At 67.4% G+C, this 11,716-nt stretch overlaps 2 protein-coding genes across 2 annotated transcripts in view; one reads left to right on the top strand and one right to left on the bottom strand.

Moving 5' to 3' along the window:
- KCNT1 (potassium sodium-activated channel subfamily T member 1) overlaps window positions 1–5,405 on the bottom strand; it is a 59,102-nt gene extending 53,697 nt beyond the window's left edge. Inside the window, 2 exon segments of the mRNA XM_015594140.2 lie at window positions 68–82; window positions 5,296–5,405. Of these exon segments, the coding sequence (XP_015449626.1) occupies window positions 68–82; window positions 5,296–5,405 (125 nt within the window).
- A 3,083-nt stretch (window positions 5,406–8,488) lies between these two features.
- SOHLH1 (spermatogenesis and oogenesis specific basic helix-loop-helix 1) overlaps window positions 8,489–11,716 on the top strand; it is a 4,585-nt gene continuing 1,357 nt past the window's right edge. The window contains exons 1-6 of the mRNA XM_006918190.1: window positions 8,489–8,562; window positions 8,657–8,794; window positions 9,280–9,427; window positions 9,812–9,939; window positions 10,025–10,095; window positions 11,199–11,385. Of these exons, the coding sequence (XP_006918252.1) occupies window positions 8,489–8,562; window positions 8,657–8,794; window positions 9,280–9,427; window positions 9,812–9,939; window positions 10,025–10,095; window positions 11,199–11,385 (746 nt within the window). The remainder of the gene's footprint in view (window positions 8,563–8,656; window positions 8,795–9,279; window positions 9,428–9,811; window positions 9,940–10,024; window positions 10,096–11,198; window positions 11,386–11,716) is intronic.

Genomic DNA, 11,716 nt, shown 5'->3' with positions numbered 1-11,716 from the left:
CACGGCAGCGGTGGCCGCGCCAACGCAGGCCCTGGAGCTCCTCGTGCCCGCCCGCCCCCGGGGCCGTGCGCAGGGACGTGTCCTTCCAGAAAGACCGAAAGACAAAGGGTGGCTGGAAGGGTCAAAGGGTCACTGTGGGAGGCGGAGCGCAGCCCCCAGCGGCCGCGGACAGGAGCGTCAGCACCCGACCCCCGGCCGCCCTCCCAGAACCCGACAAACCGTTCCCGAAGTTCGTCCTGAAGAATAATGCGCAAGAACCGCCCGGACGGGTGTGAGCAGCAGAGAGGGGACCGGCCGAGCGGCTGCGGGACGAGCGTGTCGCTGTGGCTGTGGAAACCGCGGTGCGGCCCAGGGAAGGGTGCTCGCGGAGGGGCACCCAGGACGGGGCGTCAGCAACGCGGCCCTGGAAGGAACACAGCTCGCCCCCTGCCAGCCGACTCACAGGTGCGCGTGATGTCCTCGGCGGGGACAGGGCCCCATTTTGCTGACGGGGAAATGAAGGCACAGAGGTGGCGTGACCTGCCTGAGTCGGCAGGGCCGGCGCTGGCACCAGGTGTCCCCTCGGCGAGGACTCGCTACAGCCCCAAGCTTGGGACAGACTGGCATGGGGAGCACGTGTGGTGTCACGCAGGCCCCGCGTGGAGCACGCGAGAGCGGCACGCACATCCACGCCGGAGCCGGACGCCCGTGTAAGCAGAGACAGGTCGGGAGCGGGAAGGAGCAGCGACGGGCCGTTTGCAGTGGCGGCCACAGTCCGGTCATCGTGAGAACGCCTGCCGGTCACGCGGGAAAGCAGATGGCGGGCAACGTGGCAAAGGGCCGGCGGGCGGCAGCTCGAAGGAGAGAGGGGAGAAGCACGCCACCACGCACGCGACAGCGGCCTTGCTGGCCACGGGGAGCAGGGCCAGCGGTCACAGGCACCGGGCGGGGGGCTGCGGACCAGGCTCTTGTGCCCTCGTCCGCGAGGGGACAGCAGCGGAGGCTCCGAGGGCCACCGCGATGTATCGGCAGCTCCTCCACCGGGGCCTCTACCCAGGACACCCGCCCCCGTGTGCGAGGGGCCCCGGGCACACGCCCGAGATGCACTTTCGATCATTCACACTCAGATCCCTTTCCGGGGAGCCTGAGAGCCACGTCTGACACAGGGACCGGGGATGCGGGTGTGTGCACATGCGTGTACAGGTGTGCCTTGCGTGTGCGGACCTGCGCGTGTGTAGGCGCACACGTGTCCATGTGCGTGCACACGTGTGTGCACAGCTCACCCTGGAGAGACCCGTGAACCCTGCGTTATCACCGGCAGGGCAGTCGGCGCTGGGCGGGGGCCCAGGCGGGCGGAAAGCTGCCCAGCGTCTGTCAGTGCTGGAGAGCCGAGCGCCTCCTGGGCCCGGTGATTAAAAGGCATCTCGAGGGCAGGCCCGCCCTCTCTCCAGGGGAAGGGGCTTGGCCGGGACAGAGACGCACTGGGTGCCAAGTGGAAGCTCAGATGTGTGGCTGGGCTGAATTCAACCTGACGCTTCTAGTAGCTTCCGCGTGCCAAGCACGCCCAGGGCGCAGGAAGGAAGGGCTGCAGTGTGGGCTCCAGGGGGCGTGGGGCCCCAGACCACCCCTGGCCTTCCTGGGCTCAGCCCGAGTCACACCAGGTCCCCGCGTCCCTTGGCCATACCAAGCAGTTCCAAGGGCTGGCACAGCCCGTGGAGGTGCCACAGGCTTTACACCAAGGCCAAGTAGGGATGCCATCCTGTCCACACCCAACACCCGGGAGGTCCCTGGTCCCCAACGCCCCAGAGAACCTGACTGCCTAGGTGGCATCCTGGTCCCTTGTCCTCCAGTCCCGCCTTTCCCTCTGCACCTTAGGGCCTCCGTGTCCGCCAGGTGGGGTGGAATTCTGTGCCTGCCCCACACCCAGGGCCTCTGCTGACAACCTGAAACTCAGCCCTTCTCGAGATCAGATGCAGCCAAGAGGCGCCAAGCGGTGGCCTCTGGCCAGCACCCAGCATCCCAGCAAGGATCTCAGAAGGCTCCACTGGGCCCTGTCCTGGAAAGTGGCCTGTCCCATGGGCAGAAGGGGGCTGTCCCACGGTGAGCGTGGCCTGTCCCCTGGGCAGGAGGGGGCTTTCCCGCGGTGGGGGTGGCTTGACCCTGGGCAGGAGGCGGCTGTCCCATGGTGGGGGTGGCCTGTCCCCTGGGCTGGAGGGGGCTGTCCCACAGTGGGCCTGGCCTGTACCCTGGGCAGGAGTAGTCCTCTGCAGAAGGGCAGAAGCTGAGCTGCTCCCTACGAATTGGGGACCACCCCTGCTCAGACAGGCACGGCATCCCCAAGGTCACGGACTCTGGCTGTGGAGGGGAACACAGCAACGTCATCCATAGACCCGGCCACAGTGCCCCGAGGACCCCACATGGGCCCCACGCCGGGCTACTGGCCTCTCCAGGGCCCTGAGCCCGTGCTCACCGGGAGCTGTCCCAGCTGATGCAAGACCCTGAGCTGCGGCCGGGGTCCCCACCTGGGCAGGCAGGGGGACGGGGAGTGGAAGAGCCCTTCCCTGCCTCGCTGCCTCCACAATACACAGCTCAGGGCACCCGAGGCAGCGCAGAGAGGAGCCCCCGGGCCACCTGCACCCTCTGGCCCACGGCTGCTGGTCCACACCGTGGCGCCCGTGCCCACTGCTGCTTCCTGTGCAGTCATCGCGGAGGCCACACGTGGGTGCCGCGCATGACCTGCTCTCCGCCCCCGGCTTCCTGCCGACCTCAGAGCAAAGAAATTTGATTTCACGCTCTGTTCAGGGGATGACAGCTCGAGCCGGGTGGCAGGGGGTGGGGGAGCTGAGAGGAGGGACGAGGTGGGGCCACCTGCCCGCAGAGCAGCCCTGCAAGGCTCGGCCGCCCAGAGGCCCCTGTGCCTGTCCACGCTCCCCGCCCCAGCGCCAGGCAAGGGCGCCACCCCTGGCCCGGGTCTCCCCCGTGGGAGGCACGCTGCACACAGTGCGCCCGCACAGCGTTACGTGTGTCTGGGGCCGGGTCCACGGACAAGGGTGAGTGCACACGCCCACCCCTCCGCACCCCTCACCGCGAGTGTCCGCCCGTTGCAGACACCTTGGTGCGTGTGGAGACCCGCAGAGAAGCCACACGCCGATGGCAGGCACACCTGGGCACCGGCTACAGATCCCTGAATCCTGGGGGGCGGGGAACGAAGGAGAAGCCCCAGGGGACAGCCTCCCAGGAGAGGGGACGTGGTAACAACAAAGCTCGGCCTCTGCCACGTCATGGGTTACTCAGACCCAGGCACGCGGACTGGCTGGGACAGCCACGTGGTGGGTGGCCGGGCCAGTACCCTCGGAGGCTGGAGGGCGAGAGGACTCAGGTGACACCCATGGCCTGCACTCAGACAGAAGCAGAGCTCCAAGTAGGGACCCCCACCCCGTCTCCTTCTTACTCACCTCTGCCCATCTGAGCTGCTGCTGCTGGTGCCCCCGGCCAAAGGCGCGCCCCAGAGGTCCCTCCCGTCCCCAGACCAGAGAGCCGCCCCTCCTGAGGGCCAGCGCTGGGCTGTACCTTTCCCAGGGGGCCTGAGCCACTTCCCGCTGCCCTGCAGACACCACTCTCTGACGTGGGCCTGCAGCGGGCGGGGACCCCCGGCCAGGCACTGCCTTGGCAGGGCGCCAGTCCCTGATCTTTGCTCCCTCTGCCATCAGGACCCAGAGGGTCCCGCGCTGGCCGTGGGGGGCAGGGCTGAGGGGACTGACAGTTCCAGGAAAGACCAGGGCAGGGGCGTGAGGGGAGAGCACTGGGCAGGGGGTGGAGATGGAGTTGTCTGGGGGGACTGAACCCAGCAGCCAGACCCCGAGAACAGCCGCCACCTCACGTGGAACAGGGGGGCACGCAGGGCGGGTGAAATGGGGGCGGAGCCCCAGAGAGGGCCGCACCTGTCGGAGGACGGAGAGGGGCAGAGGGGCAGTCTTGGAGGCAGACCCGGGCAGGAGCCCTCTCAGGGTCACTGTGCCTGACGGATGCGACCCGGTTGACCCTTCGGAGTGGCCTGAGGTCCAGGCTGCACTCACCTCCCCGGGCTAACTCCTGTCCCAAAGACACACAGTGACGGCTGCTCTCAGGGCACACATGGCTCCACCAGGCTGGAATCCCCAAGGGTTCCAGGCCAGCGCCTCTCTGCAGGGGTCCACCCTGACTCTAGACATGTGGCTGGACACTCGCCCTCCTGAGTCCCCCAGCAGGCATGACCCTTAAAGACCACCCACTCCACCCCTCGCTTTGCAGACAGGGAGACCCGGTCCCACAGGAAAATGGCTACTGGTGGCACCTGGCCTCCAAGCCAGGCCACCCGCCTTTCGGTGTGCTTATCCACTCCTCTGGCCTCGGAGCAGCCCAGTCATGAAGGACCCAGGGGACAGGGCTCGGCCCAGCTGGGACTGTCGCACAGGGCAGGCAGGGACAGGCTGTGGGTCACCTGGAGTCTGGCTCCCGGCACAGGGTGACAGGCAGACATATGCGCCTGTCCTCCAGGACAGGCGAGAAAGTGGACAGAGGCAACCCCTCCCACCCCATGGGGCCCCACTAGACTGCTGTGCTCTCTAGGGCAGTCACCTGGATGGGCAGGGGCCGTGTGGCATCCTGGGACACTGCGGGGTGAAGGCTGGCCGGCCACGGCTCGCTCCCAGGCCACCTGAAAGCCCTAGCCAGTCCACCCTCTCCTCACACAGATGCGCAAACGGAGCTCCGAGAGAGAAGTGACCGCCGGAAGTCACCAAGGGGCAGGAGTCCCAAACTCCCACCCTTCACGGACAGCACGCCAGCACCTGCACCCCAATCAAGCCTCGTCGTGGTAAGGGAGGCCCTTGAAACGCGATTCCATGTGGGGTACCCTTGCCCCGTGTCCTGCTGGGGCGCAGCGCAGCCACCTCCACGCAGGAGCACCCCAGCGGGTCCCTCCCCCAGACTCGGCAAGAGGGGGCTGGACGGCCCGCACAGCCCGCGGCCCCCAAGGTATGCGGGGTCCACAGCTGCCTGCACCCGCGAGACTCGGAACCGGCACTTAAAAATGGCCGCGCTCGGGTCACCTTCGCATCGGGGCGCAGACAGATGCCGCCCGGGCACCTGCTGGTCATTGGAGCGAACGCCCGGGTCCCGAGGGGCGCCCTTCCTCGCGGCGGTCACGAGAGGGCGCTCGCGGGCCTTGGGGGCGGGGAAGACCCTGGAGGAGATCTGGGGGTGGCACGGTCCTGGGGGGTGGCGCTAGGCCAGGCCAGGGCCCCCCCGCGCGGGGAGGGGCGCAGCCCACTGTACCTGGGGGCGCATCGGCCGTCATCGAACACGAAGGTCTGGTTGGTGTGGCCCCTGCCGCGCGCCCCCGCGTGGACGCCCCCCGGGCTGCGCGCCCCGTCGGGCAGCGGCATGTGGGCCGGCGGCAGCTCGGACCCGGAGCCGAGAGAGAAGCGAGGGGGCCGCGACAGGCGACTTCTTCCGTCACTCGGCCCTGAAATACACTTTTCTCTCTCCGACTCAAAGGAAGAAAAGAACGTTCCAGGTCTTGGTTCGAGCGCCTGTCTGGGCGCGCCCCCTGCCGGCTGCGCCGGGAACCGCAGCGGCGTCGAGCGGAGCTGGGGCGGGGCGGGGGGCCGCCCGCATCCTCACCCCGGATCCGCCCCCATCGGCGCTCGGAGCCTTCCGAACCCCGAGGAACAAGAGGGGGCTCATTCCCACAGGGACCTCCGTGGGGGCTGGTGCACTCTGGGCCGTTGGCGTTTCATGCGCACAAGCGACGGTGAATGTCCCACTGGGTCCTGCCTGGCTCTGAGCTGCTGGGCAGATCAGCAACTCTGCCCTGAACCCCCAACCCCCTGCCCCAGGACACTGGTCACTCCTCAGAGACCCGCACCAAGACCAGTCTGTCCGTGCGTGTCACACCTGGGAGCCACACTGGGCCTGGGGCGAGGGTGCATGCTCTGAGGCCAGAGTGACTGCAAGCTGTCACCTGCCCCTCGCTGTTCTGACCTCCCGTGGAGCTCCTTCTGCACAGGCAGAGAGGGGGCGGCAGGGCAGCACCCGCCCCCACCTGGCGCGGCCCAGCGACCCAAGGGAAGGCGACCTAGGAAGCAAAGCCCTGCTGCAGGACCCCGCGCGCTGCCACCCTGGGGCCCTCATGAAGAGTCCCAGGCAGGGACAGCCCTCCCTTCTGTCCTGGTTGCCCGGGAGACCATGTGGGTCTGCGGTGCTCTCCAGCTTTCACTGAGCCGGGATCATGGCACAGACGGGGACACACACATGCAGAGGCTGAGCCAAGGGGGTGGGGCTTAGCCAGAATCACCCGCAGCTTTCCTCAAGGCCTGGGGCACCATCTCAGCCCCCACTGGGGAGGGGGCGGCAGTGGGGGTGGGAGGCGCCCCAAGAGAAGCTGGCCCAGGTGAGCTGGAGGGCGCATAGTGTGTACTTGGTGGTTCCCCCACCCGCAAACTCTCCCGAGGTTCCACCCTGTTTGCTCCAGACACAGAGGGATAAACACAGGTGCTTTGGGGGAGCACTCGGCAGAGCCTGGGTATACTCAAAGTCCCCAGATGGGGTGTGTCTTGCGCGCATCCAGCTCATCGGTGGTGGTACAACCTGGGGGCCTTCCCCGGCTCTGTCCAGAGAGGTGGACGCTGGCTGCCACAGGGTCCCAGCCAGCGCAGCCGGGCTCAGCCCTGGGCAGGGCTCTGGACTACCCCAGGACTCCTGCTGGTGTGTGCCCATCTCGCAGACCCCCAGCGGTGCCCGGCTGGCAGGTCCACGAGATGATCAGTATGTTGTCAGCAGTGGGGACTGATGAACTCTGACGTTTCTGAGGGCTTCAGGGAACTCAAAACTTGGCCCCAGTCTGCTAGGGAGGAGCCAAGCCCAGGACCTCTACGAAAGAGGAGAGGTCTCTACCCACCTCTTCCTCCTCCACCCTTCCTCCACTAAACACCCACTGAGCAGCTCCTGCCTGCCCAGCACCGGCTGGCCCCAGGGGAGCCTACTCGCTCCAAGCATGAGGCAAGGGCAGAGTGTCATTTTTTGAGCCCCCATCCCCAGAACCTACTGGAGACCAGGCCTTTTTTAAGGACACCCCTGGGGAGTGAGGCATGAGCTGAGGGGTGGGGGAAGGGTCCCGGCAGAGGAATGCCTTGAGTGAAGGCCTTTGTGCCTCACGGGGGACCTGGGGCTGGCCCAGGGAAGCAGAGGGCGGTCCCGGCCCAGGCAAGAACAGAGGTGGTGCAGGCAGGAAGGCCAGCCAGCCGGCCATCAGGCGAGCTAGGGTGCTGAGGCCGGCTCAGAGAGGTGGGGGGAACCGAAGGCGGCCGAGCAGTGTCAGGGTGCCTCCTGGCTCCTCGGTGGATGGTGGCACTCGACTTAAGTGGAGCACCCAAAGAGGATGCGATTTGGGGGGGTGGGCGCTCGTGGAGGGGGCGGCAGGTGTATACTCTCCACTTGTCCCTAACTGCTCCTGTCCGTAGATCTTGGCTAAACGGTTTTCAGACCGTCCTCCCTATTCCCCTCTGTGCCTCCCCACCCCCGCCGTGTCCCTACCCTCATCAGCCTGACAAGGTTCCAGAAAACTTCATCTTTTCTTCCCACACCTGTCGCCCCCCTCCTCAAGTAAGTCCGATTCCTTCCTGCATAAGGGGATCTACCTGCCCACCTCTGGGACCCTGGACACCAGGCCCGCGCGCAAGCCCCCGGACTGGCCGGGGCTCCCGTTGCGCTCGCTTGGTGTGCTGCCCAGCTGTCCTGGAACTCCCCATTTCACCCTGAGGATGCCCCCCCTTCTGCTGCTCCTCTCCATAGGCTAGTAACTTATTTGTCCCCTAAAACGTGAGCTCCTTGAAGGCAGGGCCCACGACTCTAAATAGCCAGCTCCCAGCGAGGAGCTGGCACCCAGGGGGCACCCGTGGGCGTGTAGGCGACAGGAGACCACATCGGAGTAGGGCTGGGCTGCCCCTCCCCCAAGTAGGGGAGGACCACTCAAGCTGGGTCCCCTACCCTGGTGCACTTCTGAGGACTTGGGGTGCAAGGACCCTGGCCACCACCTTCTGGCAACTTCTCCGTGGAACTCCCCGGCCCGTGGGACATGCTGGCAGGGGACAGAGCGCTGCGTGGGGCGAGGCCCACGTGGCTGGAGTAAGCGCGCAGTCGGCCAGGTGCAGGCGGGCTGGGGAGCACGTGGGGCGGGCGGGCTGGGAAGCACGTGGGGCGGGCAGAGCGCACGTGACGGGGCGGGGCTGCGGACGCACGTGCGTGGGGCGGGGCGCGCTTGGGCGTCTCAGGCCTGCGGCAGCCTCCTGCGGTGCTGATGGCGTCCCAGGGCCCCCAGCCGGACGCTGCGGTTCCCCGAGTCCCCATCTCCAGGGGGTGCAGGTGAGGAATTGGGGGTTGGGGCACCGGAGGAGGTGAGGTGGATATCCTCTGTCCAGAGGTGTTGGAGGTGTCCCACCGGTGCCATTGGCACAGACTGAGTCCCAGCATGACCCACCTGGGGCAGAGTCCCCGCTGCCCGCGGCGGGAGGGGGAGAGGGGTTCCGACCCAGGCCTCGTGCGGTACCCGCCCCAGCCACCCCCAAACATCCGTTACCGCAGCTGGCCTGCGGTGGTTTTGTGGGGTTCACGGAGCCGAGCTGGTGCCTTCTCCCAGCAGCAGCTGTCCCCCCAGCGGCGCCGGGTTCTGCTGCAAGGACCCCGGCGGGGGCTCGGGCCTGGCCAAGACCCCTGTGATGGCGGAGAGTCCCGGCTGCTGCCTCCCACGGAACGTGCTCTGCGAGAGGGAGCGCAGGTGGGTAGGGGGTGCGAGTGCAGGGTGTAGGGGGGGCTGGGTGCCAGAGGAGGGCACATTGTGGCTGCAGCCGGGTTTCCCGCAGCTGGAACAGGCTTGTGGCGGCTGCCCAGCTAGGGAATAGATAGCGGTCCCCAAGGTAAACAAGAACCCCGTGGGTGCATAGACGCCACTCCTGCAGTCCACAATTTGATCTGAAACCCTGGGCACCTCGAGGTGGTGCATTTGGGTTCTCTACCCTCCAGACTCTGCCTGGGCTCCCCTCACCCCCAAAGCAGTGATGGTCCAGGCCTGGGCTGGCCAGGGGTCAGGGTCAGTCCGAGCCCGGATACAGATTCCTGTGAGCGAACCAGCGGCCTTGGCCAGTGGTCCTTCTACCCGAGAAGCTCCCGGGGCTGCTCTGAGGGGGGTTCTGGTGGTTGGAGCCCTTTCTCCTGGTCAAGGCCGGACAGGCTCACAGACGTTTGTCACTTGTCCGGAAGCAGGAAGCGGATCTCGGCGAGCTGTGAGCACCTGCGGGCCCTCCTGCCGCAGTTTGATGGCCGGCGGGAGGACATGGCCTCCGTCCTGGAGATGTCCGTGCAGTTCCTTCGGCTGGCTGGCACCTTGGTGCCCAGCCGGGAGAAGCACACGGTGAGTCGTGTGCGGGCCTGGGCAGCCCCCTGTGGACAAGGCGCCACGGCGGGCAGCTGGACCCTCCCCCTGTCCCCAGTCTGCAGGGCCGCCTTTCTCAGGCACTCCTCCGTTCATGCGGACTGTCCCCTCGTCACCTATGGGGGGGACACTGTGACATCCACCTCCCGCGCTTACGTCCGTCCCCTGCCTACGGTGGCCAGGCCAGCACGGGGCGAGAGTCCGGTTGCCAGGAGGCCGTGGGCGGGCGCGACCTTCGCCCTCCCTGCCCCGTCCTGAGGACCAGGGTCTGCACCCAGGCTGGGACCCGGGCAGACAGCCAGGGTCGGCCACGGCCACTTTCCTGGGGAGTCCCTGGTCGGCCGCTTCCGGTTCTGGTTTGAGTTTCGCATTCTTGCTCCCTCCAAGGAGCTGTGGCTCAAGAGGCAGAAGGACGTTTTGCAGCTGGTCCCGGCGGGTCACACCGCACCAGACGCACCAGAGCCCGGGACGGGAGCATCCGGCGTGACCATGTTAGTGTCCGCTGCGGGGCGGGGGGACCCACGGGGCTATGGCCGCAGACTGCTCACAGCCCCCTTTTGTCTTTGTACCATTCAGGCAACAGGGCCCCCCAAGCTGTGTGACCCTGGCGGTGGCCGAGGGGCTGGACAGGCCGGCGTCCCTCCCTGGTAAGCGTGAGCGGGTAGGAGCCTGGCCCCGAGCGCCGTCCTCGTCCCGGCGGAGAGGGGAGCCCTGTGGGACGGCTTCTGGCCCTGAGGACCGTGTGGTCTCTCCCTGATCAGGGAGTGGACATTGGCTGTCAAAGCAGGCAAGGGCCCCCCACGAGGGGCAGGCGTGCGGGCTGAGGTGCCCCAGGTGTCTCGGCCAGCAGCGGTTGGCTGTCCCCCAATGTGTTTTCGGCCAGGACCTTTCTCTGCCAAGGAACATAGGTCCAAGCTGGCCGCTGCCCCCAGGGACAGGGCCCCCACCCTCTCCGCCCTGGGCCTCTAGGGGTCCCCGGGTCCCCCAGGAAGTGTGGGAACGTAGAGGGACTTGCTTCGTCCTCACTGCCGCCGTGTCCGGCTCCCGAGAGCAGCCCACGCTGCCGTGGCCTCGGTCCCCTGCTCCTTTGTGGCGCTGAGCTCTGCCCGCCCCCGAGCCCGTCCTGCTTTTCTGTTCTGCTGGGTGAGTCATGGGCCTGTGGCTGTTCCCTCCCCTACGTGTGGCCTTTGTTCCCTGATGCCGCCCCCAGCCACCCGCACAGGGCACCCCGATGATTCTGACCTGTCTTGGCTGTTTGTCACTCCTGGTGATGCATTTGAGCCGCTTTTATGTGTTTGCCACATGCCATTGTCCTCAAATGCCAGCGGAGGCGAGAGCACGCCTTCCCAGTACCTGCGTGTGCTCACTGAGGAGGGGACTGGTCTTGCTGTGGACGGGGTTGTCGACAGAGCTGGGGCCACCAGGGAACTCCGGGGCCCACACGAAGGACGTGGGCAGAGGTCACACCGCTGGTCCGAGCGTGTCCCCGAGGGCTGGGGTTGCAGGCAGGTGGGGCAGGCAGGCTGCAGCATGAGGGTCTCAAGGTCTGAGCCCCCATGGTTGACCTGAAGCCCGGGCGCCACCTCCAGGAAGCCTCCCGGGCCCCAGGCGCCTCACCTCTGGGCGTTCACCTTCTCCCAGTTACCTGCCGGCCTCTGCTTCTGAGCTCTGCTGCCCTGTGTAGGGCTCGGGTTGGGGGAGGGCCGCTCATGGGGCGGGAAGTCTGATCGGCACCTCACTTCCCTCACAGGGCCCTCCAGCCTGGTGCCCAGGACCCCAGACTGCAGCCTCTCCAAGGCCCCCAGGCTGCCCCCACCCTGGTCTACCTGCTCTCAGCACCCACCCTCCTCGCTGGTGAGCGAAGACGCCCAGAGCTGCCTGGGCCAGGCCGGGCTCCTGACCGAGGGGACAGACAGGGCCGTGACTCCGGACATCAGGTGGGTCCCCGGGGGGCACGTGCACCTCCCAGCCCTGCTTCCTCCCCGCGTGTGGGTGGCCCAGCCCCAGATGAGCCGCCGGCCTTGTGGCTTTCTGCCGTGTTTCTGAAAATGCCGTTGTCTCTGTCCGGGCTGGTGGGGAGTGAGTGTGTGCTCAGAGCACGCAGGGGCCTGGGCGGGGGACTGGCGGGGGCTGGCGAGGGGCCGGGGGGCCTTCTGCGCTCCAGGGGCTGGGGCCTCTGCGTCTGAGCCTGAAGCCGCCTTTCAGGGCCGTGGTGACCGTGGACACGGTCCAGCGGGGAGCGCTCAGGGCAGCGTCCTTGTCCCACCC

The sequence above is a fragment of the Pteropus alecto genome, unplaced genomic scaffold, assembly GCF_000325575.1.
Source record: "Pteropus alecto unplaced genomic scaffold, ASM32557v1 scaffold67, whole genome shotgun sequence".
NCBI lineage: Eukaryota > Metazoa > Chordata > Mammalia > Chiroptera > Pteropodidae > Pteropus > Pteropus alecto.
Note: the sequence above shows the minus strand (reverse complement) of the source record. Positions and strands in the feature narration are given on the sequence as shown.